The following is a 26,157-nucleotide window of genomic DNA, read 5'->3' as shown; positions in this document are numbered from 1 at the left end:
GAACAGTTTTGGGTGGTGGAGGTTTATAAGGCCGCAGAAGGCCAAAGCAGCATTTCAAATAAAAGAATTGCCCAACAGTGTGAGCTACTGGTGGCATCTGTCTGCTGATTACAATTTTTTCCCTGTGATTTGAATTAAGGTTCACGTTCTCTAGTTTTTTCACTGTAAATAGGTGGAATAGCCAAGTTATAACTGGTGGTCAGTACCTAAAGATACTGATGTGAGGGAAAATGTCTTAGCCTGTACAAGTTAGGGAAACTTCTTGTGAATGAGCTGATGTTGAGAACCACTTTCTTACTGAACAAACTGATTCAGGATGCTCAGAAGTACACTAAAGGTAAAGCTAGTGATTTTTAGGTAACCAATTCTGATCTTGACTGTCAAGGGCACTGGTTTTGTATGAGAGAATGAAATGTTTTCCTTTGTATATAACGTTAGGTTACAGGGGAGTTTTCACTTATGCAGGCTGGAGATCAGGCTAAGTCATTTCTTGTTTTCAAGTTTATCTGAACAATTTCAGCATGAAAAGCTAAGTACAGCTGGAATAATGGATAAATATAAATAAGAACTAGAACAGCCTATGTGGAATACACGGTGTTTTAACCTAAACTGCTTTCAGGACTTTGTTTGTTTTTTCTTGGCAGTGTTTCTGACAGGCAGTGATCGTATTCCAATCCTTGGAATGAAGTGTCTTAAACTAGTCATCCAGCCAACTGGAGGTGGAGAAGGTTATCTTCCGGTAGCTCACACTTGCTTTAATCTTCTTGATCTTCCAAAATACACAGATAAAGAAACCCTAAAATCTAAGCTGATCCAGGCTATAGATCACTACGAAGGTTTCAGTTTAGTATAACTTCAGGAATGAGAGATCTGTGTAAAGTGGGATCATTAAACTAACTTCTTGTGTCTTTTTTGTGGTGGTAAATTCAGTGGATTAAATGATGGAGATGATAATATAATTGATTATTTGCAAAATGTTAAGTGGTATGGATATTCATTGGAGCCAAAAGAGGGGGGAGGGGGAACAAAAATGAGGTACTGTCTTAATAAATCTTGTACAAAACCATGTTGATTTTGCCATCTTGCAATAAAATGAGAGTATTGTGAGTGGGAGTCAAGTTTCACTAACATGAATTAACATTTCATCTTATGCAGACAATTTGGCGTGTGAGTGCATGAGAGACTTGCTTAAGTTTTTCAGATCACTTAGTAAGAATATTTAGGTCTTTCCCTGATAAAATTCACTTGGTAACTTTTCATTTTGTAAATAATAAAATTTTGTGATAAAATAATTATGTTCCGATAGCAGTATGGTTTCTATGGCTTGTAATTGAATATGAGCTTATTTTATGGCTTTTAACAAAAAAAAGTGACTACTCTGATTTCTGAAGATATATTTTTCTGGTTTGTTTTAAGAACCTTAATAATGAAAATTATTGTTTGAAAGACATTCATCTTCACAGTGTACAATCCAACAAGTTCCATGAAGCAGTCACTTAATGCTGGTTAGAAAAAAAAACAACAACAAAAAAACCTGACAACAAAAACGCCTGCATACAATGGCATTTTTAATACATGGATGGACGAGCTGACTTAATACGTTGCTTTATTTTTAAGGACTGATTCTGTAAGTGGACACAGTTATAAAAGAGGTTAATTTATCACTGGGAACCTCTGCAGTCATGTGTCAAGAATACAGCTTAAAAGAAAAAAGATGCTCCCGACAGTTGTTGCTGTCAAGAGGTTAAACGTTTATTTTTAAATGCTGAAAGTGTAGTTTATGGTTTCTAATAGAATTTTCACTTTTTTCCAGATAAATGCATTTGAAAAAACTCTTGAACACCCTTTTCCCCTTTTCTTAAGATTTTATTTTTAGTATAAATGCCATGAGACAATTGTGCTTAGCTGGACACTTTTGGAGTTGACTTTCCTTCTCTGGTTAAATTCCAGATTGTGTGGTGTTAATGCATATGATGTGACTTGCAGCTGTGAAACAAATATTTATTTTTTTTAGATTTTTAAATGCAGTGACAAAAAAAAATTCAAGCTATAATAAAAGTCTTGAATGAAAACCTTTGTTGACTGATGTGTATGGATGCTTGCATCATGCGTCAGTGAGGCATTCAATCAAAGGGTAACTTCTGCGTGCAGTAAATCAAGCGTGCTCACTTCCAAAGTAGGGAAATTCATTCATTAGAATAAATTGTTGAACTTTTCAATAGATGTAGATATACAGAGCAGTCAGTGCTGTTAAGAGCATTCTTTCCTAACTGTTTTTACAGCATTCTGATGCAATGTAACCTCTGATAATTTCTTTACGTGCAGCCTTTATATCTCATCTTTTCCAACATGTGTTACCTGGCTGGCAAGTTCTCCCTGATGTGAAATACGAGAATCTGACAAATGCTGCAGCAGCTTAATCTGTGTGGGAGAAAGGAGGGGAAAAAAAAATTACATTATGCCTTCATTTTACCAGGTAATATTAAAACTTCTGAGACTATGGAACACCAAACTTGTGAAGGCAAGTACTTGGAAATTAGGAAGTGAAAAAAAACAAACATCAAGCTGTCTCTTTTTCCATTGTGTATCATTACCTGAGTAAATGCTGTTTCTTCCCCTGCTGTCCATGGGGCCCTTCCTTCACTCAGTGCACCCAGTTGATAGGTGTGTTATTTTTCTGTTCAGTTGTGCAGGTTTGATTATAATGCATAGCGTGTGAACCCAGCACTGTTTGTTTTTTATTTCCCTATAGGCCACTTTGCCATATTGAATTCTTCATCTTATTGATCTGAGATAAGCAACAGCCTTATTCTGTAGATGAGATAATTGGAGACAGAATTCAGTGCAGTTATTGAACATTTATTTATTGAACATTATTGACCATTTGCTCAATTTAGGATGTGCTAGAAAACTTCAGATGCCTTTTATCTTGGAGTTGTAGTTAATGTTTACTGCATATTTCTCCAGCATCAGAAAGACAGACGTGCTCTCTTGGAACTTTAGTGGAATTGGTAAGCCTTGTGGGGTTGGGTGATAGATTAAATTTCACACTGTATGAAGCCCACTGACAAAGCAGGGTGAGAGTCACGTTCCTTGGGGCTGCGTTAACCTGAAACACCTTTGCACTTTCAGCCTTGATTCTATCCACCTCTGCAAGAAATGGAGTTGCATCCTACAGAGCAGGATAATAGCTGCTAAACAGTCCTGATTACAGTGCAGTGCAGGTGTTAGCTCGTTCAGTGCAGTGAAACAAGTGCTGTTACCAAACATTACACAAGGTAAAAGACTTCTATGCAGTACCAGAACAGTGACTAGTCCTTATGTTACTTCTGCCACAAGGGTGTTAATACTTACCTTGTTGTTAGGTCTGCTAATGGTCATAAGAGCTGTGTGAAGGACTTAAGCAAGCATTTAGCTTTGGCTTGTTTCCTCTGGTTGGAGAAAGTGGGTGGCTGAAGTGTTTTTCCCCCTACTTGGATTAAGTGGCATTTTGTGTACAGTATTCAATGCTGTGCATCATGTGAGGAAGGAGAAAAAATTAACTTCCTGCTTAGGTAAAGTTGCCTTGGTGTTAACGAAGAAAGACGCTTTCCTCCTTGTCCCATCTCCAATTAAGCAAGGAAAACCTGTAGGGTTTCAAAAGGATTATGTGAACAACTGGGGGAAAGTAGTATTTTGGGTTCCAGTGGGAATGTTTTATAATAACTAAAAATCTCTAAAGTGGTGTAAGGGAAACTGTTGATCACAGCCTGAAGCTCTGATTAACCACCTGAGGCAAGCAATGAGTCAGCTGTGGGAGCACAGGTGAAGGTAATTCTCCCGGAAGAGTTGGAGCTTGACTCCACCTCTCCTAGATCCCATTTAAGGGCTGACCACCACTAAGGTAGCATCTCTTTCTGGATTTTGCTCCTTTGTGGAGTTTTTATGGTGAGCCTCAACATTGGTGAGCATCCATCTCAACTGAAAGCCTCAGCACTGGTGAGTCTTTTCTTAGATACCCTCTGGGTTATCCTTTTACTCTGTAATTACAACTATATACTTGTATTATTCCACATATACTAGCAGTTTTGAAAAGAGGATTAGCATTCTGATAAGCATTCAGAATTTCTGTTGGAGGATGGTTAGCTGTATCCATCTGCATTGTGTTTACTGAAGGAAGGTTTGTTTTTGTCCTAGCAGTAGATGTACTGCAGCTGTGTGACAGAACTACACGGACTGTTTTACTTGCCTCTATCACAGAAACTTGCCCATTGTTTTCCAGGGGAAAATCAAAGGGCTGTTGCTCTGAGCCAGTGTGGAAATATTAAAACCGAGCCCTGCTTAAGCATTTCATAGGAGTTGCTACTATTAAGATTAGTAATAATGTATATAATTCATCAAGGTGCAGAATTGCCCTTGAAGGTTTACATTCCTATGAAGGATTCCAGTTCATTGCACTGCTCTACCTTGAAATGAGCTTGGTTTATCCAGGAATTGAATGCAGTGTGGTACCATCAGATACAAATAGCTGTAAAACAAAGCTTAATAATTAAAGGCATATGAACTTTTGCAGTTAAGATGAATACAGAGTGAAAGCTTTCCTTTAATAACATGGGTTTCATCGTGCTGAAGTAGTGTATGGTGAGCACCACGTGAGTGGCTCTGACTTTGTGTAACCCCTGTACTATGGAGCTGTCATTTCTCATTTGTTGGTGGAAGAACTGAATATCTGTGTCTCCTGGCAAGGGATGGTTTCCACTGCTTACCAGTGGGTGTTTCTCAGTTGGTGGCTCAGTCTGGAGTGGGTGAACTAATCATCAGGCTGCTGTCTTGTCTTTGAAAGCGCTGTTCAGTTTTGTGTTAGTTAGGTTTGAAGAAAAAAGCTTTAAGAACTTTCCCTAAGGCTCTAATGGCCTAAAACCAGATTGACTGGTTAGCAGTGACCTGCAGTGCTACACACTGGAGCCTACAAGAAATCCACCTGTGTTTTCTGAACTACATACACTCTTATGGATCGATAAAGTAACACCAGCAGCCATAATTGTTGTACATGGCCTGTCTTTTGTCTTGAGTATACTATATGGGTCTTCTGCAAATGTGCATGATAGTGTGTTGCTGATGCTGGCAATGTGAGCTGGGGTAAAAGAAAATGCTGTGTGAGGCAGAAGGATTTGACTTCGGAGGCTTTTGCAGAGGCTGGAAGTGATTTTTCCTTCTCTCTTAAGCAGATAGCCCAGCCTTGCTGTTACAGAGCAGAGGTGGTGGGCTGTACTCCCAGCCTCCTACAGAAACGATTAGCCAGATGGTAGAGCTGAAACTCATCTGTTTGTGCCTTAATTCGGTATAGAGGCTGCCTAGGTGTGCTTCCTAACCTGTGCTTAGTGCTCTGGGGGTGCAGGTACCGCGGGGCTTCAGCTGCCCTAGGTACGAGGAGTGGGCGAGGCCGCACCTGTGCCTGAGGGAGGAGCTGGGTCTGCCGCTGCCCGCGGAGCCTTGGAACGCCTTGCTGGCAGGTAGCTCGTGTCCCCGGCCTGCCCTGGATGCTTCCCTTTCTGGGGCCTGTATTTAAATGCAGCACAGCTGGGCGTGTTGGGGGCGGCTCTCAGGGCCGCTTCTCGTCTCTCGGCGCTGGGCTGTCCGTCCTGCTGGATCCCGCTGTGTTGGCGGTAAGTGGAGCGCTGCTGTCGGTCACTGGGGGCCTCTACCTCAGCCGCCCGCCAAGTGTGGGAGAGCTGCTTTCCTTCCGTCACAGTTTGTGCTTGCTGCTCTGCTGCCTCCAGGCGTTAGGAGTGGTAGACACGGGTAAAACAACAGCGAGAGTTGTCTTTGTGTTGTTTCAGAGCTCTTCAGTTGTGGGTTAAGGGCAGTCTGTCGTTACTTAGTGCTGCGCGGCGCTGGGCGAGTGAAGGAACCGAGGGTGCGTTGTCACAGAGCGCTGCTCTGTGTCTGCTGAGAAACTGAGTCGTTGAAAGCTGTGTGGTGGTGTGGAGCCGAGAGAGCCGTGCTCAGGGTGTGCCCTGCGGTGCTGGCTGTCAGCACTCGGTTCTGTGCAGCGCTGGGAGCTGCTGCTGGGTTCCCCTGGTGTGAAAGCTGTCTCCATGTGTAGTGGTCCAGGTGCTTCGGGGAGAGCATCAAGGAACATGAGCTCTGTTTGGGAACCCCCCCATCCCATCAACCTGCATTGCTCCCTTTCCTCTTTCAGGGCACTTATAGCTCCTACAGTGTCCTGTGGCAGTAAGTTGCACAGTTTCAGTGTGTGCAGTGGTTTGCTTTACTGTATCTGCTTTCCCGTGTGTTCCCTCACTGCTCCTTGGGCCTTGAGTCTCAACAGTGAACATTGTGTATGCTGTTATACATCACTTTTCCTGGGAAGTGCTAGCAGCTCAAGTGTCACCTTAAAAACACTAACTAGAGAGTGACTGTTTTAAGGGTACTGTTCTGACTCTGATGTCACTGTAGCTAATTCAGAACCCCTTGCTATGTAGGAGCAAGCAGGACTGCTCAGTGAATACATCTAAATGCAGCACAGGGCTTGGAAGAAGATAAGATTGTTCTGAAGGACAAACTGCGTTGTGGTTCCAGATGTTGCTGTACCAGTGCAGCTTTACTGGGGCTTTGCTCCCACAGGGGGCAGGCATAAAAGGCAATTTACTGTAGAGTACCCAGGACCTCACTTAAAGCTTTGTAGGGCATCTTTAGTTAAGTTCTTAGGAGCTAACCAGAAATTAACGGAAACCAAAAATCAAATGATGATTTTAATAGACTTTAGAACAGAGTGTACGAGTATAAAACACTGGTTTTGTATTTCAAAAGTTGCAGGAAGATAGCCGGTCATTTTAAACAGTCTTCTACAAAACATATGCCAGTAGATTACATAAAAGACACTATATACAATATAAAAGAGCAGAAAACAATCCTCACTGTAAAAATAATTTAAAACAAAGTATTTCAATTTAAAATATCTCCTATAGCACAAACTAATACATTGTAACATGCAAGTGAAAACTAAACATATTGCATTCTTTAGTGTAGCCAAATAAGAGCTGTATTAAATTTGGACAATGAGACAACATGCCAACATTTTTAGATGAATACAGAAAGCTGTTCTTAAATATTTCTTAAGTGATGTATCTTATGTTCAAAGAACAGCTACTATACATCTCCAAAATGTAATAAATATTAAAGCAAAGTATATGAATAATCTACATCGTGGAGTTCATTCGGGCCAATGTTGAAAAAGTGGTTTATATAAAAAATGCTGATTCACTTACTACTGCACTGTGCAATTGTACAAAATAATTCTAAAGGCTTGGAAACAATCCGCACTTGAAAATTTGCAACATCCAGTTGTAAGGCAGCTTAGCACTTTAATACGCGATGTGGTAATTGGAGTAGCTGCTTTGATTCTAAGATGCACGTTGGAGCTAGCAGGCGGAAAGTCGCGTTCCCCATCTGGGACATCACTGGAAGCAGCACGTCTCCAGGTGAGGCGATTAATCTGTATTTCACCCACACAGCAGTAGCAGCAGAGCCTGTTGCTCTCTGAGCAAGTTTCTTCCAATTCTGTTACTTCTGTAGGTATTACAGGAAGAGATTTGGTTTCCACGCCTTCCCATGTGCTGGTAGGAACATTATTGTGTACTCAGCCAAGCCTCCACGTTACAGCCTTGGCAATTATCAAATACTATTGTTAATGCAAGCTGCGCTATATTTGACTTTTTGTATACAACATGAAAAACTTCTACCATTGGGAATCCATTTTGTTTAAAATACTGGTGTTCCAGTATTATAATTGCTAAGGAGCCAATGTCAACACTGCTTCATGTCCACAGGAAGTGTTAAGCTCAGTAACTGAAGCATTTTCACAGCACTTCTTATCAGTCTAACAAAGATCAGGAGTTTTCAAGTGCTTACTGTCTTGTTTCCATTTTTAACTATCTACTCACATTTAAGTATGTCTCAAACATACAAACTAACTGTTAAAGCAAAAAAATTAGCTGCCACAGTAGGTCTTAGAAAATGCCAGTGTTTAATGATAGGCTATGCGAGAACGAAAGGTTTAGCAGAAGCGTCAGAAGTTTTAAATAAACCAAACTGTTACAAAGCAAGAAGTGTGATAATACCATTCTTTGGTCTAAATTAGCTGTTCCCTTTATATTAGTTTAACATTCCAATGGCTTTTTCAAAACTGTTTAAAAATAATATAAGCTGAAATTTATTATGCAAAATAGGTATTATATACATGGATGCCTGATCGGACAGATGACTTAAAAGTGAACATAGTAATAATTGCTTAGATATTCCTAGTACCTTAAAAAAAAAAGTTAGTGTTGAGTGTGCAGTAAGAGAATTTTATTGAAAAAGGTAAAAAACTAAGCATGAAAATCTGTTTCAGTTGTTTATAAACACCACATCCTTATGGTTTCCTTGCTCTAAATCCAGACGTAAACATTCATCCTGACATGCCAAAGCTCCTAATGCTGGTGGAAAATTCCTGTAACCAGTGATCGCACTTTACAACTTGGTGCTTGTTGGATGATCGTTCCCTGCAGCTTCATTTGTGTAAGCTGATTCATCAGCTGCATCTTGCTCAACTCCATCTTCCCCAAATGCAGCATCCTCTTCCCTTTCTGGAGCATCCTCATCCTCTATGCCATTGTAAAACTCTTCGATCTCGCTCTCATCCTCCACATCTAAGCTCTGACTGCGACACGAGCCGCTTTCGCTACTGCTCCCACAGGAGCTGGAAGATATCATATCATCTTCAGAATCTGAGTATACCTCAGCTCCGTGGAAAATATAGCGATTGGGTGGTAAAAATAGATACTGAGTACCTGAAACAGAATTTAACAAGTCAGTATCACAGAACGGTTGAGATAGGAAGGGAGCTCTGGAGATCATCTGATCCAATGGCCCTACTCAAGCAGGGGCAACTAGAGTGGGCTGCCCAACAGAAACAAAAAGCTGAAATTATTCAGACAAGATCTTGCAGACTTCTGCTTAAAAAATACCTGCGTAGGTGTATTTTCAAAAGTTAAGCTAATATGACAAATAAGATTACATTAGAAATTTGTACTTCAGTGTGTTAGAAACAGCATTTAATGCATGCTTTTCTGAGAAGCTGTTTCCTCTCCTCCCTCCCTTTGATGTAAAAGCAGTGTTTAAACTAATGTTTGAGAGCTTTTTATTGGTACTTGTATTCACAGCTAGAATGCAACTGGTTGTACCATAGAATTGGTACCCAGCACACAGAGTGCTTGACAAAATTCAGACAGACTTTGCTTTAGGAAAACTGCAACTTAATTCTTGATTCCCCATCCTCACTGACTTTGTAGCTCAATTACTTGTTACATCAGTTAACAGACTGCACAACGGAAGGCTTCTGTGGAAAGGCTGATGTTTCCTTTGGAATGTGCCTGGCTCCAGCTGTGTGATTTGCTTTTCGAATCTTGTGGTGACTTTGGTCCCTCACTGCTACAGAACAGAGTTGGGACATAGTGTTTAAAATGCCAAGATTGATACAGTTTTTCTGGAAACGCATTAGAAAATGTAAGACAGGTGTGTTTATTTTTGATACTTAGCTTCTGCCTCTTGAACTCTGATCTTTCTAGGGAGTTTGTAGTCACAGAATCACAGAATGGCCTGGGTTGAAAAGGACCACAAAGATCATCCAGTTCCAACTCCCTGCCGTGTGCAACCACCAGACCAGGCTGCCCAGAGCCACATCCAGCCTGGCCTTGAATGCCTCCAGGGATGGGGCATCCACAGCCTCCTTGGGCAACCTGTTCCAGTGCACCACCACCCTCTGGGTGAAAAACATCCTCCCCTGTCTCAATTTAAAACCATTCAGTAATCACTGATTATAAAATTAATTCTCAATTAGAGTTTTCCTATTGGCTCCTCTGAAAGAAATAAACTCTGCATTGACAATGAAAAAAGTAGATACTTTTCTGAGCAGAAATAACCACAAAAAAAAAAACACTGATTCCCTCAAGGGCAACTTATTTATTGCTTTAAAGGAAGTCTAGAATAAACGCGTAAGTCAAAATCTGCAAGAGAATGAAGTAAGTTAACACTTACCATCCAGCCTTTTGCTAATCTGTTCTTTTGCAGATCTGTTTGCCCAGCACTTCTTCACTATTTCATTTTTTTCTTTGCTTTCTCCATTGTTGGTTCCATTTTCCTTCATTGTTTCAGAGTTCATTAATTCACTAGAAGTATTTTCAGGGTTTTCAGAGGATGCCTGTGTGTCTTGAAGCTTTTCCTCTGTGCAGATCCCTTTAGTTTCAGAGGCAGGATCACAGTTTTCTACCTTACATTCAGCTGCGTGTTCTGAGGGTGCCACCGAAGTATCCGGTGGAGTCATTTGTTCTGGTGATCCAGAGTCTTCCGAAATGTTTAAGGGTGTAGGCGGCAGCTCAGCTGAGTGCATTTCCAGCTCTCTGTGCATTCGTGGAGGCTTTTCTGTTATTTCTGAAAGTTTTACTGAGTTGTAGCAAAGTTTTGTATATTCACTACCTAACCTTTGACATAATTCATTAATAATAACGTCACAGTCTCCAAGAAGCTCCACGTCAAAGTGTAGATGAGGCAGAGGTTCCCTATTAATTAAGATCTGAGGCACTTCATGAGGGATGGAACCTAAAAACACAGAGAAGACAGTTTGAGGACAGGCATTTTGGTTTTACTTTCTACCAAAGGTCTTCCAAAAAGACTTCATTTCTCAGAGATGTCTTCAAGGTCTGTCTGAAGACAAGCAAATCTTGAATGTAACAAAGCTGAGCGGCAGTGTGAGGTGCTGTGCCTGTGTAGTCTATCTAGATTTCCCCGTTTCTTGCAGTATAAGGTGTTCTTCTATTTCACCACTAAGAAACCCGTGCGCAAAAATGTTGACTACAGCAATGTTTGGTCACGTGTTATTACAAGATTATTAGAGTACTGTAATTTCTTTGAAGGACTGCAGTGATCTTGTGCATTCATTTGATGCACTTCAGTGCGCACAAAGAAGGTACTGTTGTTAACTGACTTTCTCTTAATTAGGTCAGAATATCTGCAGGTACAGTCTGTGATGTAAGGGTTTGCTTAACACATCTGGGGCTCCAAAACCCCACAATCTGATAGCCTGGTATTGACTGGTTCTTCAGATAACCAACTAATGAAATTCAGTTTGTGGATGGAGCAGTGATTTGTGGATCCTAACTTTCCCATCAGCCTGAACACAAGGCTCTGCCTCTTGTATAAAGAAAAGAGGGTGTTACTACAGAAGTGCTGGATGTGGCTCTGTCCCCACTGAGCAGCAGATGGTTGGTGCAGGCCCTTCTCAGGCTTGAGTGTTAAAAGTGCAAGTTAGGTTGTGTGTTTAATAGGCAAATAATTAACCTGCACTTGTATTTTCTCAGACCTCCTGAAGGACTTATTTTGTAGTAGCACGGATAGTTTTCCTTATCACCTTTAAGAAGTAAGGACCCAAGTGGCTGTACACTATGTACTGCCTACTATGTATTGTTTAGCACATTGACTTTAATTACTGCTTAAACACCTGATGTACCTGTTCCATTTTCTTTTTTCTTTTCTTTTTTTTTTTTTTTTTTTTTTTGACACTACATTTATCTTTTAAAAGACAATTACTCTCTAAATCTCACAATTCCAGAAGCATATTATGAACAGGGAGAGAAATACATTCGTCTCAGAACAAAGACATTTAACTTTTAGCACAGTGGTTCTCTGGCTTATAGATTTATTACTTTGAGATCTCTCCTCTGCCTTAGGCATAGAAAAAACACTCAGAACTGGAACTCTTAACTGAGAATTTTAATTTCATCCCATTTTTTGAAAGAAGAAATTTCCAATGTCAGTCACTTACTTGGAATCAATGCTACTGGTCTTACTTTCAGTGAAGACCCAATGACAATAAGGAGATCGACTTCATTTTTGTCGTACTTCATGGCACGATGGAACTGCTCAGGTAAATTCTCTCCGAAGAACACTATGTCAGGCTTCATGATAGCAAGTGGCTCATCAGGCGGACAGCGAGGACATCTAGGAACAATCTGCAATAGAGCAGCTTATATCACTATTGAGGCTTTTAAGGTGCCACAGATTTTAGCAATGCACAGTGACTTATTCTGGTGTAAGACAGAAGCTTCAGTGATATTTCCTCGTTTATTTTTTTCCTGTGAATGAATGCATTTCTTACTCTACTCTGCACACAGAACTACATTGAGAATGAAGGAGTCTTTTTATGTCAAAATGGAGAAACAAGGAAAGTCTACACCTCTGTTCTTAGCAAACAACTAAGCCAAAATCTACGTGTCATACTCAGCACTAATGTGTAATCACCTCCTAGTGGAAAGGAAGATAATTCATTGGTTTAATCAGAACAAAAGCTTTACTTTCACTATCAGTTTCCATTATACAATCTGTTATGCGCCCCTTCCTAATCAAACAGCATGTTATAGAGCATTACCTCTCTGCTTTCTCTTCTCCAAAGAGAGAGGTTGCATGAAGCAACGTGGCGCTGTAGCAAGTGGCTAGCAAAAGCACACAGAACAAGAACAGGGGAGGAGCTTTTGTGTGGTCTCCCTTTTAAAATTTCCCAATTCTTCTAAGAGCGGAGCGATAGTAGATGCTGGTTATGCTCGTGGAGAAGCAGAGTCCTTTTTCTCTTGAAACCACAGGGTTTTCTGACCTTTTTGACCTCTTTCAACTTAATACTTTTTCAAGGAGAAGAAAAGCAAACAGGTGAGCGATGCAAATATAGACAGACAGGGCTTTGCTACTGAGCAAATTATTTTCTCAGCTGTAGTCTCTAAAGTAAAATACCCCAGAATAGACCTAAGGAGTTAAATACAGCTACAGTCCTCCAAGCAAACTAGTGCTTTATAAAGGCATAAAGAGATGGATGAAACCTGTTATCATAGGAAAATGTTTTTTAAAAAAAGAAAAAGACAAACACACAACTGCTGGTTTTTGATAACTGTTGTGGGACCAAAGACAATGCTTTCCATCTGAGAAAGCATCACAAGTAAAAAGCTGCTTCTGTGGTGTGAAAGAACCTTTTCCAGAATTCAAGTCTTTGAATAATCTAATCTTTCTTTGAAGAAATCACCCTAGTAGCAATGTGTAAGAAGCAATATAGCACAAGAACTAGAAAGTGGTACAGAGAAAATCTTCATCGTGTTACCCAAGGTAAGGACTAACAGCTCAACCATCTTAAATAATCCCCCAAAACAGAGTAGGGAAGAAAAAAAAACCTTGACTTTTTTTTCTTTGGATCTTTACATATTAGAAAGAAAGCAACAAAACACCAACATCTGGAACTTCTCTGATGCTTTTTACCCTGCGACTTCTGCTGGAGGAAGCAATGTGTTTGCATTTTAAATCAGATTTAGGAAGTAAAATTGTTTGCTCTGTATTAGGAAGAAAAAAGAGATCTCTAACTTCTGATTTAGTTTAAAAAGATGCTGATAGTAGTTGTTTCCATCATCTCCCACAGGAAGTCCGATAATGTTATTTATTGGATCTGTGAACAGCAACTGCTGTCCCTGCCCAAATCATGAGTTAATGTAAAGGGGCCCATAAATAGGTTTCAGCACTACTCTACTCACCAGCTCCTCCGCTAATCCTCAGAAAGGTCATCAGTAAGGGGGAGATCTATTCCAAGAGCTGAAATTGATACCAAGAAGTTAAGGCTCAATAGCTGGCCGCTCAGCTGCCTAGGATCCTCCCTCCCTCCAGGGGCAGCACAGCCCACAACCACACCACCTCTGCTGCTGAATTTGTCTAATGAAGGAAAAGTGGAATTCCTCATCGGCTGTGGATGCACCAAAAACAAAATCAGTAAAGATTGTGTTGGTTTGAGAACATCCACAAACAGGTGCATGTTTCTGTGGGCCTTTACATCCTAAATCTGAGATGCCTTTGCTGTTTCTTGAAACTGCTTGAAGTAGTCAAAGGCACAAATAGGCGTTTTTGAAAGTAATCTAAAACAGTTCAACTTAGGTGCGTTTTCTTCCTCTGGGATTTATAGATGCTGCCACATCTTGAGTAGCAGGATGGCTGTGTACAGCAACCTAGAAATGGAATTGTGCTGCAGGGAACCAGTGTGCTACCTTGGGACTGGCAAAAAGAATAAAAAGCAGCAGTGAGGAACTGGTGGGTTTTTTTAAGTATCAATATCCAGTATGTTGAAAGGAAATCCTGCCAGGAAGATGCTAAATAGACTTATTTTGTTGTGAAGCACTTAAAACTGTCAAAGGAAGGACCAGAGCAAAGGAAAGCTAATCTTTCTTTTATGGAAAACAGGATCTGGGCTCACATATAACTGAACTTCTAAGCAGTGGAGGACAGCAGAGAATACAAACAGCGTCCTGTTGGGACTAACTCACCAAACTATTTCTAGAGAAAAGAGCTGTTGGAATTGGCAGTGCTTTGTTTCACAAGTACAAAACCAGTTCCTTTTGATAACTAAGGAATTAATTCATTCTAGAGAAGCAACAGAAAAACCAACTGCGTAGCACTGATTTGGGAAGCAGAGATAGTGATGGTAAATTGAACTATTTTTTTTTTTTTAAGGATACTCTTTTTCTGATGGTGCTATTTCTCATTATATACATTAAGATACACACACAACAATAACTGTGTTCAATTTCTGGAGTAACAGTAACTCAGTATAACAGCTACAGTCTGTTCTGGAAAAATATACCTGTTTAACATATTGAAACTGTTGAGTCATGGCCTGAACCACTTGAGCACCTGGGGAAAGGACCCGGTCAGCCCCAGGAGCACAGGTGAAGGCAATTCAGCTGTGTGACTGGAATGGGTAGAGCCTGGCTGCACCTCTCTTACACCTCATTTAAGGGCTGACTGCCACTGAGGAAGATTTTCGTAGAGATCACTCCTTTGTGGAATTTTCCTGTGAGCCTGGATTTTTAGATACAGGTGAGCATCCTTTTCTAACACCTTCTCATTATGTTTATCTAGGACTGCTGCTGCTGCCTTTACAGTACTGTAAGATTAGGACTGATGCATTGAATGTTTCTTCCTTGAGGAAAAAACCTCCTTGTTCAGAAGTACTGTTGTACAAGCTTCTCTTCCCATCTTTATTTTCCCACTACTGGCCATGAGCCGTTAGGGCACGAGTTCAGTTCAACATATGAAAGTGCATTGATTGAAGTGTTGTTAGAAGGAATGCTTAAACTAACAATCAAAACAGAAAACTACACACCATACTTAGGAGCACTTGTTCAGAAGGGAAAGAAAAACAAAGCCCAAATCCCAACCAACTGGCTTTGAGATAAAGAAGCAGCAGACATCTCTAAGGTAAAATTCTCAAGAACAATGTTAATAGAGTAAAACGGACCTCACAGGTGTTCAGCATTACAAAGCCACAAAGCATCAGTCTTCTGATATTGACACTTCATAAAACTTGAAGTCAAACAGAATCCAGAGACAGCTTTTCATAAGACAGTTCAGACAGAATGTTTAAAAGATGTTTTCTCATTTAAAACTGCAACTGTGGACTCGTATTTATTGAAAAACATGCAAATACCGAAGAAAAGTGCCTTTCCATTTATATAGACAATCTTTTTATCAGAGAACTGTCTCTGTTGAAAGACAGAGAAGAAAAGCAAAGAGGGTCTGACCAAGGCAAAGCTTATTCTACTCTGCTGGAGCAGAACTAACTCTGGGCTTGATCATGAAGTACTTTGCACCCAGATGTGAGGCATTCAGAACATAAAATAGTTTGGCAGTTCTTAAAAGTGCCAGTCAGACATCTTGCTTTGTCCTTGCTCAGACGCTGCTTTATGTTAGCATTTTCTCCGTGCTTCATCTACAATTTCAACATGTTGAATGCAGGTAAATGCTTTAAGAGCGACTGACGTTATAAATAGCTAGAAATGCATTCTCAGTGTGCCTGAGAGCTCAGATTACCCTAAGGCAGGTATAAATCCAACTTTCTACTTACCGCATTAACTTCTGCTCTTCTCAGAACTGCCTTTAGAAATAACCTATAACAGTTTTGGTTCTACTTCTTCTCCATTACCTAATTGCTACAGTGTAATAACTGAGTATATTTTTTAAATACAAGAGCAAATGCTAAAATATAGATAGGTACATAGGAAACAAGGAAAGCTTTTTTTTTTTTTTTTCTTTTTTCCCTCTTATACGTTTTAAAAGTGCAGATCCTTTAAGCAATGCTTCATTTTGTTTTCAAGCTGATTATCAGAGAGCTGCAGTGATTTAAAGTGAGTTTTTACCTGATTGAAAATATCTCCTCGAACAACTTCACAATCAACTTTGTATTTACAGATCAGGCAGGAAGCTGTTGCAAATGAACCTTGGGGGAAAAAATATGGTAGAAGTGAGGACTTTCAGATTTGGTCTTTTTGCCAAAGATGTTACGACACAAAGGCTGTTAAATTGCAGTGCTAACAAAAAACAGTTAAAGTCCTTAAAAACTATTTTTAAATGAAGAGGAGATGCCTGTAGTACTAAAGGTAGTTGTAGATGTTAGCAAGGAGAAAGTGTTTTAGGAGGAGGATTTACTGAATATATGAAAGCACAAAATATGCTGGATGGCTCCCCTACTTTCCCTTTCCATCTTTATACGAGTAATAGAAGTGGTGACAGCCCTGCATCATCAGAGCAGGACATGAACCCACACCAATTTCAGCTGCCTTTCAAAGAGTAAAGTAACTGTGAAAACGCATTTGCTATGACTTCATTATAATCAACTAAGTAACAGCACTGTTCCTCTCAGAAACTGTCAACAGTTACAGCTATGTTGTTCCCATTAGAATAGTGCTCCAAACTTAGTATACAGCTTGGCTACCATGTTCACTGTTCAGCAAGATTGTGTAAAATTGCTCTCTGGTGCTCTTGCAGCCCTGTCTGAAAGCAAACCTCACCTGCTGGCTAACACATGTTAACAGTGGGAAACTGTGACAAACCAGAGTGGCTTTTTGGTGCATACATTTACCCGTCGAGGCCTTGTGCCTGTGCAAGGAGTACTGCTAAAAGTTGACAGGACATTGAAGAATGAAGTGAGGAATTGTCAGATTTGTCTTAACTATGAAACAAGGCTTAAAAAAATAATTTGGGGATGTCTGTGGAACGTGTCAAGCTCTCACAGACAGACAACAGATACTGAAGCACAAACCTTTAAATAACTACCGTCAGTTTCTCTTTAACCACTGCCAGCGTTAAGCAGTGTAACTGCAGTGTGGATAGCGTAATGGGCTCAAAATAACCTTTGCTAACTTCCAAAAGCCTCAGAATCCAATAATAGAATATTTTTTATTTGAAAATCAACTAATAAGATATATGGCAATGCTGGCCTGAAATCTAATTACTGTATCATGCAACTGAAAAAAGAAACAACAAAGCCAACATTTGTGTGTGTCCGCAATGTGCAAAAACACAGCTGAGTAAGAATTTTGTGATAAATACCTAATTAGGAATGGCATCCAAAAGAAAATGCATCAGATGCTGAATACGTATGAAAACCAGAGTTAGGTTTGGGTTATTCTGTGGGGTGGATTCTATTCTGTTCTCTTTGATTACTATGACAGAGCATTGCATTTACTCTCTCTGAATGAAGAAACTCGACAAATCCACTGACTCAAAGTCTGTAGATAAAAAGATGAGCCTGATCCCCAGAGAAGCAGAACTCCACAAGAAACAGTTGTAATTAATGGGCAGATTGCCACCTCTGGTACCAGGCTGGCGTCGCTGCACTGCTAACAGCTGAGACAAAGAAGAACAGGGTATCACTGCATCCAGAGATCACTTGGGATACCGTGGTAACAGTACCAGCTTCAACAGTGGGTATGTTACAGGAAAAAGGAACTACAGCTTCCCTAGCTTGATGTTAGGATTGTTGGAAAGGCCATCGGGTGATAATTCTTTCCTGATATTTGATCTTGCCCATTGCTAGGACAGCAGCCCTGTGTTCTTCATGGGAGACCAAGGGTTATTGCTCTTATAACTCAGAGGTTAACTTCTTCAGTTCCAGTTCTACTGCTGACACTTTAAATAACTGAACTAACTCCAAAAAGGGAAAAAAAAGAAAGGCAACATTTTCAAGTTGTAAAGTACAATCATGTAAGCAGCAGAGGCTCATGAAATACACATGCCTTTGGCCAAGCTTATCCTTGTCTGGTCCTTCATCTTCCCACTGACTTGGGGACACGGCTTTCTATTCATTCTCCTGTTGAATTTGAGAAGCGTGGTGGAACATACCAAGAAACAGTTTTAAAAAAAATTCTAAACTTCACTAAGTTCAAATTAAAGAAAGATTACTGCGTTTCATGAAATAACCCAAGATATGAAAGCGTTGTCTACAAATATGAAATTGGATTGTTGTGGATGCATCTGAAGAAGATGTTTCTCAGTCTCTCTCTCTGCAATGTTTTCTTCAGTTAGTGGTAATAATTTCACCTAATATACTAACCACTACTTTAAAAGCAGAGTATTTGTTTCGGAGAAATACCAGTTGAAGGAAAATATCAACACCACTAGCAGTTACCTTGTCACATAGAGCAGTAAATATCATTCCTACGCATAAAAAACAAGAAAAGGGAATCTGAAATTACTGACCATGACACTGAATTATCCTTTGGATTCCTGCAACCTGTTCCAATGTGTCTATGTTCTGAGTATAGTTACGAAGCAATTTTCCTTCTTTATCCATCAAAGCTATGAACTTGTGGCAGAGAGATGGCTGGAATTGGCCCGGATAGATTTCCTATGGAGTTCAAAAGTAAATGAGAAAGCGTATATGAATACACAGCATATTTATTCCAAAGGCAGCGATTATGTGCTCATTTTCTGTAATCATCCCCTTTGCATTTTGCCCTTTCTTCTCAGATCTAACTCTTCTTTTACCAGCTGAACTTCTCATCATACCAGGATGAACTGCTCCTTATAGCAGCTGGTACTTTGCTCTTCAGGCAGCACAAGAACAAGGTCTAGGTCTTCTCTAGTTTTGTGAACTATAAAACATGAACTGTTTTCTTCCCCTTCTTCCTCAGTATTTTTATTAGAGACACGATTCTACTGCAGTCAGACAAAAAAAAATTGTGAGGAACTCTGATTCTGGTCTTTTGGTTAAAGATGAACAGTTTTTACTCATCAGCTGCACTGGCAGCCATTTCTGGACCCTCATTCACTAGCAAACAGAACTACAAATTGGCCATAAAGCCGAAAGCAGGTGGCACTGAGACCAGCTTTACCAATTTATTCAGTTACAACAGTCAGCAATGCAAAACCATGTGGCTTAGAAGAACAATTCCACTGGCCCAGGCAGATGCTCAGCCTTTCTGCTATATCAGGGAAGAGGAGGTAGGCATTTCAAAGGTGTATACAGGAAGAAATGTGCAAAATCTATGGAATTATTTGATGTCTCCTCTGTGAATAAAGGAGCTTGCCAGAAGAAAAAACACATGTGGGCACTCAGCTGAAAGCTTTGCACAAAGAACCTCTCCCTGGAGCTGACCAGCCAGGCAGTACCTCTGGTTGCTGTGTGACAAGGAGGCTGGAAGCAGCAGCACTCTATTGCTTAGGAGCACCTCTAAAGAAGAGCTTGAATTCCAGGCCCTCTGCTCTCCTGTCACTCTTTTGGCACTGAACAGCAACTGGGCTGTACACACCTGGGGAACTTGGCCCTTTGTACAGAAAGTAAGCAAGAAGGAGGGGATTTGTTTTTCACCCAAATATTTCAAGTTACTCTTTCTGAAGCTATATAGATCTTTGGATTTGAACTGCAGCAGTTATCAACAATTGCTCATAGCAGTGTTATGGTCCCGAGAGCTTTTCTATCTTAGTCTGAAAAAGCAAGACGTGCTCTGCCACCAGTAACCAAACAAACAAATATGGGTTCCATGGGAGAGAATAATTATAGGAAATAAAGAACTGACTTTACACTGAACAAATGGAAACAAACACTTGTACAGAGGAATCAATGAAGCAGGAGGCAAATTGAGTTTATGGCAGCAGCAGTGAGGAAAGACTGACAAGAGAACCAAAAAATGCACATCCATACAGCTATAAAAGGGTGAATTTCTTGGCACAGACATACAAAGAGATGGGAAACGAGGCAAAGCCAATAGTGCTCATTGAAAAGTACGTCAAAAATGGAGCAAAGCCCAGGTAGAGTAGCTGTGCCTTAAAATGTATGTACTGAAGTGAAACATTAATTTCTGGGTCCAAGTATGTTGGTTGAGTAAATCAGCCACTGCTCTGACAGAGCAAATAGCTTTCAGAGTTGCTATTGTGTTTCAGGGCTTTGTGTGTGTGTGTGTGTTTGTTGTTGTTTGCTTTTAATACCAGATGAAATTATGTCACTAAAAAACAGCTGCCAAATTAAATCTGAACCGTTCTGGTAAAATATCCATATAGGCAGACCTCATGAAGTTGGTTCCTCTTCCCCTCCTCCCATATTCAGAAGTCAAAGCAATGTATATACTAATGGACAGCAAAATACATTAGAATTTGGATAGGATGCTTTGAAGAAAGCCAAGCAACTAAGGAATGCATCCATGTTTCCAAGCTTTGGATCAATAACAGCAGTAGTACAAACTGTGTGCAAAGGGAGGAAACAGCAAGTACAGTGAGCAGCGATGGATTCTCAGGAGTCCTTACAGGTCCTATAAAAATACTTTGATTCCATATTTCCTTCTCGTCTCTGGGGTGTTTTTAATTGATCTGCTTAGCATCGCAAATATCTCCCAGAAAATGGCTCCGTCCTCCCTTCTGAGAAATGAACAGTCATTTCTTAAAGAAAAGACCACCTTTACTTTTCAAATACAGATCCATTCACGTCAGCTCCATCAAAACCTGAAGCAGGATCAAACTTATCAGCACATGAAATTGCTTCGCTCCTCCTAACCATGAAGTGATAACGTGACCATGCAGCATGACACGAAACAGCGTGCTACAGCACATCAAATTCAAATCTAGTTTTCCACATTACTTGTGTGCCTGCCAAAAGTTTCTCATTTTATTTTCCAGTGAATGTAACTGCAGCTAAAAATTTCAAGGACTTGTAAAATGATGACAAAATGTTATTTATCGTCCCTTGAATCAGAGAGCCCTAAGAAAGGCTGCATGCAGAGTGAGCTTATAACAGGAACAGCCAAGTAGGCTTTAAAAAGAACAAAATATTGCACGGTTGCGCATAATGACTAAAGTATCATCTTTGAGGATATAATAGTTTGCAAAGGCCTGCCAAGGAGAGAGCCATTATGCCACTGAATTAAGTGAATTAAATACCATCTTGTTGAAAGAGAGACAGACAGATACCCTTTTGTTAACAGAGCTGTGCAAAATCTCACTTACGCATCTGAAGTATTTTTTATACTGACCAAGATAAGATCAATAAGAAAACCATACCTTTGCAAACTTAAAAAATGGCCTGGGGTCCTTTCTGAAGTATTCTATATCAAACATTGCTTGAGGATCTGGAAGGTCTGGGAAGTCTACAGCAAGGCGTGCATAGATGCCATCTCTTGATCTAAAGTCAGGAATTCCACAAGACACAGACACCTGAAATATATTTTTGCAATAAGCAAGACTGGGTACTGGGCTGTAACAGCTACTATGATAGCAAGAGCTACGACAATACTATTTGGGAAAGCATATCTCCGTACAATCACATGCATTAAGAACAAAACCAGTCTGTGCTCTGTGTTAATCAAACCAATTTCCAGATCACAAGCAGGAGATGCAGCACAGAAACACAACTTGACAACCTGGTCCCTAAAAGCTTCAGCACAATCCCTACAGGCAGTAACAGAGCAGCAGAACTTTTACTAATGAAAGTCATGTGAGAAGTGCACAAAGTTGCTCATTTTTTTCCCTTTAACATGCTAATGCAGTAACAAAATGGAATCTCACTTCTGATGAGAAGACACCTCTGATAAACTAGCTGAGCACTGCAGTAACAGACGATAAGGACTCATTTATTGCCCCGTGCTACCCCAGAATACTATAACAAGAGGAGGGGAAACAGGCATAGCAATTATAGGAAGAACAACACTGGATAACAGAAGTAGCAGTGCTTTTCTGCAATGCTGGCCTGAGTTGGATTAGCCATCATTTCTGAACAGCATCAATCACACCTCTGTGTGCAATCAACAGGGGTGAAAAGAATGATGGACTTTCATACTGTATCTCATACACATGTGTAAAGCTGCAAATTCATGACAACTCACGGTTTTGTTTAGTGAAACCGTGAGTAGTTTTATCATTGTAGGGTAGCACCTGAGACATAAAACTGTCTACTGAAATGGAATCGCACTCTGATTGAACACATCCATCATCCCCAGCCTTTTAGTCCCTTCTAGTTCCATTAGATGTTTTAGGAAATTTACTGAGACTTAAAGTCATTAGCTTTGTAAAAGAAAAAAAGACTAAGGTAGAAAGTGTTCTGAAATTGGTAGATGTGATTTTATTTCATACTTATTTTGTGTGGAAGCAATTGTTAAAGAGTTTAAATATGTAAGAATAGCTTCTTGTCAGAAGAGAGATCTCGTCATTTCCAGTCTAAGCTCCAGTCTTGCAGCGTGCATCACTTTAGGACAGCTGTACCTCCTCTTCCCAATTATCTGCTTACCAACACTGCCACTGTCAGACTGTCAGTGTGCCATAAGGCTTTGGATAAGAATGAACCAAGCATATATTCTCACTCTGTCACTGTGGCGATACGTACCCCAGCTCCTGTCAGGACCATGATTTTTTTGCATTCCTGTAGAAGTTTCACCGCATCATCAATAGTATTGATATCTTTCCTTTTTTTTCTTTTTGGTGGTTCTGAAAGAATGTTTATGACAATTTGCCACAGCGTCATATCGTCCAGTTCAGGTGGAGGGATTGTTTCTGGGAGCAGGTCTTTCAGAATTGTCCGTGGGTCTGTTCCTAACATGAGATGCTGCTGAACAAAAGTATAAGGACCTGAGGAAATAAAAAACAAAACAGAAATTGACCAAGACAAGTAAAATCATTGTTCTGTTTATTAACGCTAACTTCATTTTATTAAAGCAGTTTGATTCCTTGCATCAAAAACCTTGTATATCTTGGTCTAAATGTAGCAATGACAATATAGGTAGGGTTTTATGACTATTTTACGTTAACCCGCAGTGGATTTTTTGCACAGTTAGAGTAAAAATCACAGCTCATAGCAAGCTGGATGGCTCTCAAAAATACACGTTTAGCAACAACCTTCACAATGTTCCTCCATTTAATGGCTTAACTGTTTTTCCAATGCTTCATAGGGCACAAACATGCATATACACATATCACTAAAGACAAGAGTCCATCAATCTACAGGTTTTTCACTGCTCTATTAGTCATCTAAAAGTAATGACTTCAGAGACGATCTTCTATAGCCCCAGAAACACTCAAGAATGGAGCAGTAGAAGAAAAATACGTTTGTCTTAAGAAGCAACACTAAGAGGACCCAAACTAAAGGTAGCTACATTACATATGGAAGATAACCATCAGCAAATACGTTTACCTAAAAGGTACTGAACAGTGAACCCATAACGAGGAGAGCGGTAACGACTGGGTCAGGTTTTAAGTGGAGCACTGCTGTTCTGTTCACTGTTCTTTCAATACCACACAGGATACAGGCAGTATTTAATGAAAACTAAATAATTGATATTTCTTCTAACAATTTTCAAACCAACCGAAGAGTAGGAAGAACTAAGCAAGTGTTCAAAGCCAAGCAGCATCTGAGAATAATTACATAGGCTTCTACCTATACGTGGTCTTGGGGTCCAGTCACTAGAACTTGCATGTGAAGCTCTGTCATCTTCATCACTGTCACAGGAGTGGAAACCATTGGCTATGATTTCATCGCTCAAAAGGAAGTTATCTGCAAGACAGCACAACAATGGAAGTTACAAAACTGAGCCAAGCAGCACAGTTCATGCACATTTAAATGCATCACAAAACCTAAAGTTGTAATTCATTGCATTCAGCTGTAATAGCCAACAAATAGCTTCACCACTTAAGTTGGTTTTAATTTTTCAGCTTATTAACACATTTTCAGGCCTCTGATTTACTGCAGGATTTCTATATTAATACTGGCATCAGTGGGCTGACGTTGACATGAATGAGGCGTTCATTATACGCAGTGTTGGTTACTGAGTTTGTCTGTACCTTCACCGAGAGTGAAGTGTTTTAAAATTACCACTATTTTCTCATGCGGTTCTCACTCCATTCAGCTCTTACTGTGAAACTGGATAAAATCAATGTTCCGCACCTTATAAAACAATCTTCAATGGGGTTTTAAGAGCCCAGCATTTAAAAGCGCACACAAGCACACAGCTGGATAGAGAGGAGAATGTTGCTGTGCTGTTATCTTGCTGGATAGAGAGGAGAATGTTGCTGTGCTGTTATCTTGCAGCTGGCCACACACACACTCAAATGGTATTTCATTTATGACACAAAAACGTGCTGCCCTGAACCACCTTCACTAAGTTTATCATCCGCTGTACCTTGGGTTTGGCTTCCAGCACTCTGCTTGTGGTCCTAAGCTGGAGTAACCCAATCTAACTTCATCACGCACCCAGAATAAGGGCTCTAGAGAGGACTGGGATACTCATTATGTCTTACTGTGATTTTATGTATTTAAAGCATCACAATTCTGTCTGGTAACATGTGAAGTCAGTGAGCATCTTACACAGAAAAGCTTTATGAATATGAGAAACATCCATCGGCACACTGTTCTACTACAACCATTGTGTCTGCCATGTGAAGTCAAAGTCTGTGTCATTAACGACTCGACACATCATCACAGATTTATAAGATGTGACACCCAGCCTAAAGTACCAGTTGAAACTTAACACTCCCCAAGGAGCTGTCTTGATTCTTCAAAGGAATAAAAGGACTTCTTGCCAGAGACAGCCAATACAAACCAAAACACGTCTGAGGATCTGAGTGACTCGAGGAATAGGCTCTACATAAGGCATTTATAATAGAAATCACTTCCCAGGCAGAACGCAGTCTCTTACAGCATTTTAAAGACTCTTCCTAAAGCACTACCTTAAAAACCCCAAAGCCTCCCGGCCTGTCGGTCCCAACACAGCGGACCGAGCTCAAGTGCTGGTGCTGCCCAGGCCGTGCTCCAAACCCACCTGCAAACACAGCTCCCTGAGGGTGCAGCACTTTGCGCTTCAGCTGCTGAAGCCTAAGACTAACTCGAAGCTACTTAAAGAGCGGGGCCGCACAACCGCTCCTGTCCCTTCCACGCAAGTTTTCAAGAAGCAGAAAGAAAGCGACCGCTCCCATCTCTGGATCATAGAGTTTGATTCCGTAAGTCAATGGGGCTTTGGGTTGTCATTTCTAATAGCGCGCTGCCAGCACCGCGGCCGATCTTAGCATCGCGCCGAGGCCCGGCACGAATAGCGATCGGAGCGGGGAGGCCCGATCGGAGCAGAGAGGCCCGGGGCGCCGCGGCCGACGGCCGAGCTCGGAGCTCCCCCTCGCCGCTCGAGCCGCGGCCACCCCGGGGCGGGACGGGGGATGGGGTCGGGTCCTCACCGGGCTGGGGGGCCGGCGCTCCGCTCGCCCCGTTTGAACGCTGCGCCCGCTCGCAGCCAATGGCCGCCTCCGCCGCGTCTTCTCCGGGCGCCGCCTCCGCCCCCTCCCCCCGGCCCCGCTGCCGCGGCTGCGGAGGCGGCTCCGCCCGGGCCAGGCCCCGCCGCCCGGCCCTATTGTCCGCGCCGCTCCGGCCGCCCGTCGTCGCGCCGCCGTCCTCCTCCTCCCGCGCCCGGCCGCCTCCGTGGGCGCTGAGGGCCGCCTCCTCCTGGCCCGGAGGTTCCGCGGCGGCGGCGATAGGCGGCTCCTCGCCCCGCTCGGGGCGGTGGGCGGGCGGCGCGCCCCAGCCGCAAACGCCGTGTTCCGAGTCGAGGCGCTGGCGCTTGGGCGCGGGCTCGGCGCCGTCGGCCGGGACGCCGGGTCCGCCGTCGCGGTGGCGGAGGAGCGGAGCGTCCCCGTCCGCCATCTTGGAGAAGCAACCGCCGCCGCCCCCCTCTGTGGCTCCGTCCCGCCCGGCGCAGCGCGCAGCAGCGCCGCCGCCACGGGCCCAGCCCCCACCACAGGGAGCGATTTAAACACGGCACGTGACCGCGCCGCCGCCCACGCGGGCGCCCGCCCCGAGGAGGCCGCAACAAC

The 26,157-nt window shown here is 41.6% G+C and overlaps 3 protein-coding genes across 16 annotated transcripts in view; 2 read left to right on the top strand and 1 right to left on the bottom strand.

Annotated features, from left to right (window-relative positions):
* The window catches only part of HERC4 (HECT and RLD domain containing E3 ubiquitin protein ligase 4), a 29,392-nt gene extending 27,320 nt beyond the window's left edge, over window positions 1–2,072 (top strand). For 9 of the 10 annotated variants that reach the window (XM_085554034.1, XM_015866403.3, XM_015866405.3 and 6 more), the window contains one exon: window positions 645–2,072. In XM_085554034.1, coding sequence (XP_085410160.1) covers window positions 645–853 — 209 coding nt within the window. In that variant the 3' untranslated portion in view covers window positions 854–2,072. Of the gene's footprint in view, window positions 1–619 lie in introns of all 10 variants that reach the window. The other variant, XM_085554036.1, reaches the window with a different exon arrangement.
* A 3,189-nt stretch (window positions 2,073–5,261) lies between these two features.
* The window catches only part of DNAJC12 (DnaJ heat shock protein family (Hsp40) member C12), a 31,961-nt gene continuing 11,065 nt past the window's right edge, over window positions 5,262–26,157 (top strand). The window contains exon 1 of the mRNA XM_085554042.1: window positions 5,262–5,645. Coding sequence (XP_085410168.1) covers window positions 5,520–5,645 — 126 coding nt within the window. The 5' untranslated portion in view covers window positions 5,262–5,519. The remainder of the gene's footprint in view (window positions 5,646–26,157) is intronic.
* Window positions 6,722–26,151, bottom strand: SIRT1 (sirtuin 1). Of its 5 annotated transcripts, XR_014948527.1 has the most exons (10): window positions 25,525–26,151; window positions 23,738–23,854; window positions 22,691–22,932; window positions 21,373–21,525; window positions 18,580–18,727; window positions 16,239–16,318; window positions 13,587–13,644; window positions 11,843–12,029; window positions 10,060–10,620; window positions 6,722–8,813 (listed from the first exon to the last, which is right to left on the bottom strand). XR_014948527.1 is itself a non-coding variant. In XM_015866377.3 (9 exons), exons 1-9 carry the CDS (start codon window positions 25,985–25,987, stop codon window positions 8,494–8,496), a joined length of 2,271 nt encoding a protein of 756 aa, XP_015721863.2. In that variant the 5' UTR covers window positions 25,988–26,151; the 3' UTR covers window positions 6,722–8,493. The 5 variants fall into 5 exon arrangements, 4 of the variants coding, with proteins under 4 accessions (XP_015721863.2, XP_015721864.2, XP_085410165.1 ...); XM_015866377.3 differs by lacking the exon at window positions 13,587–13,644; XM_015866378.3 differs by lacking the exon at window positions 13,587–13,644 and having other exon boundaries at window positions 25,119–25,585.

This window comes from Coturnix japonica, chromosome 8 (genome assembly GCF_054131305.1).
Source record: "Coturnix japonica strain WE chromosome 8, WE-NBRP24, whole genome shotgun sequence".
In the NCBI taxonomy this organism is placed as follows: Eukaryota; Metazoa; Chordata; class Aves; order Galliformes; family Phasianidae; genus Coturnix; species Coturnix japonica.
The sequence above is the reverse complement of the archived record's forward strand: the minus strand, read 5'-3'. Positions and strand labels throughout refer to the sequence as shown.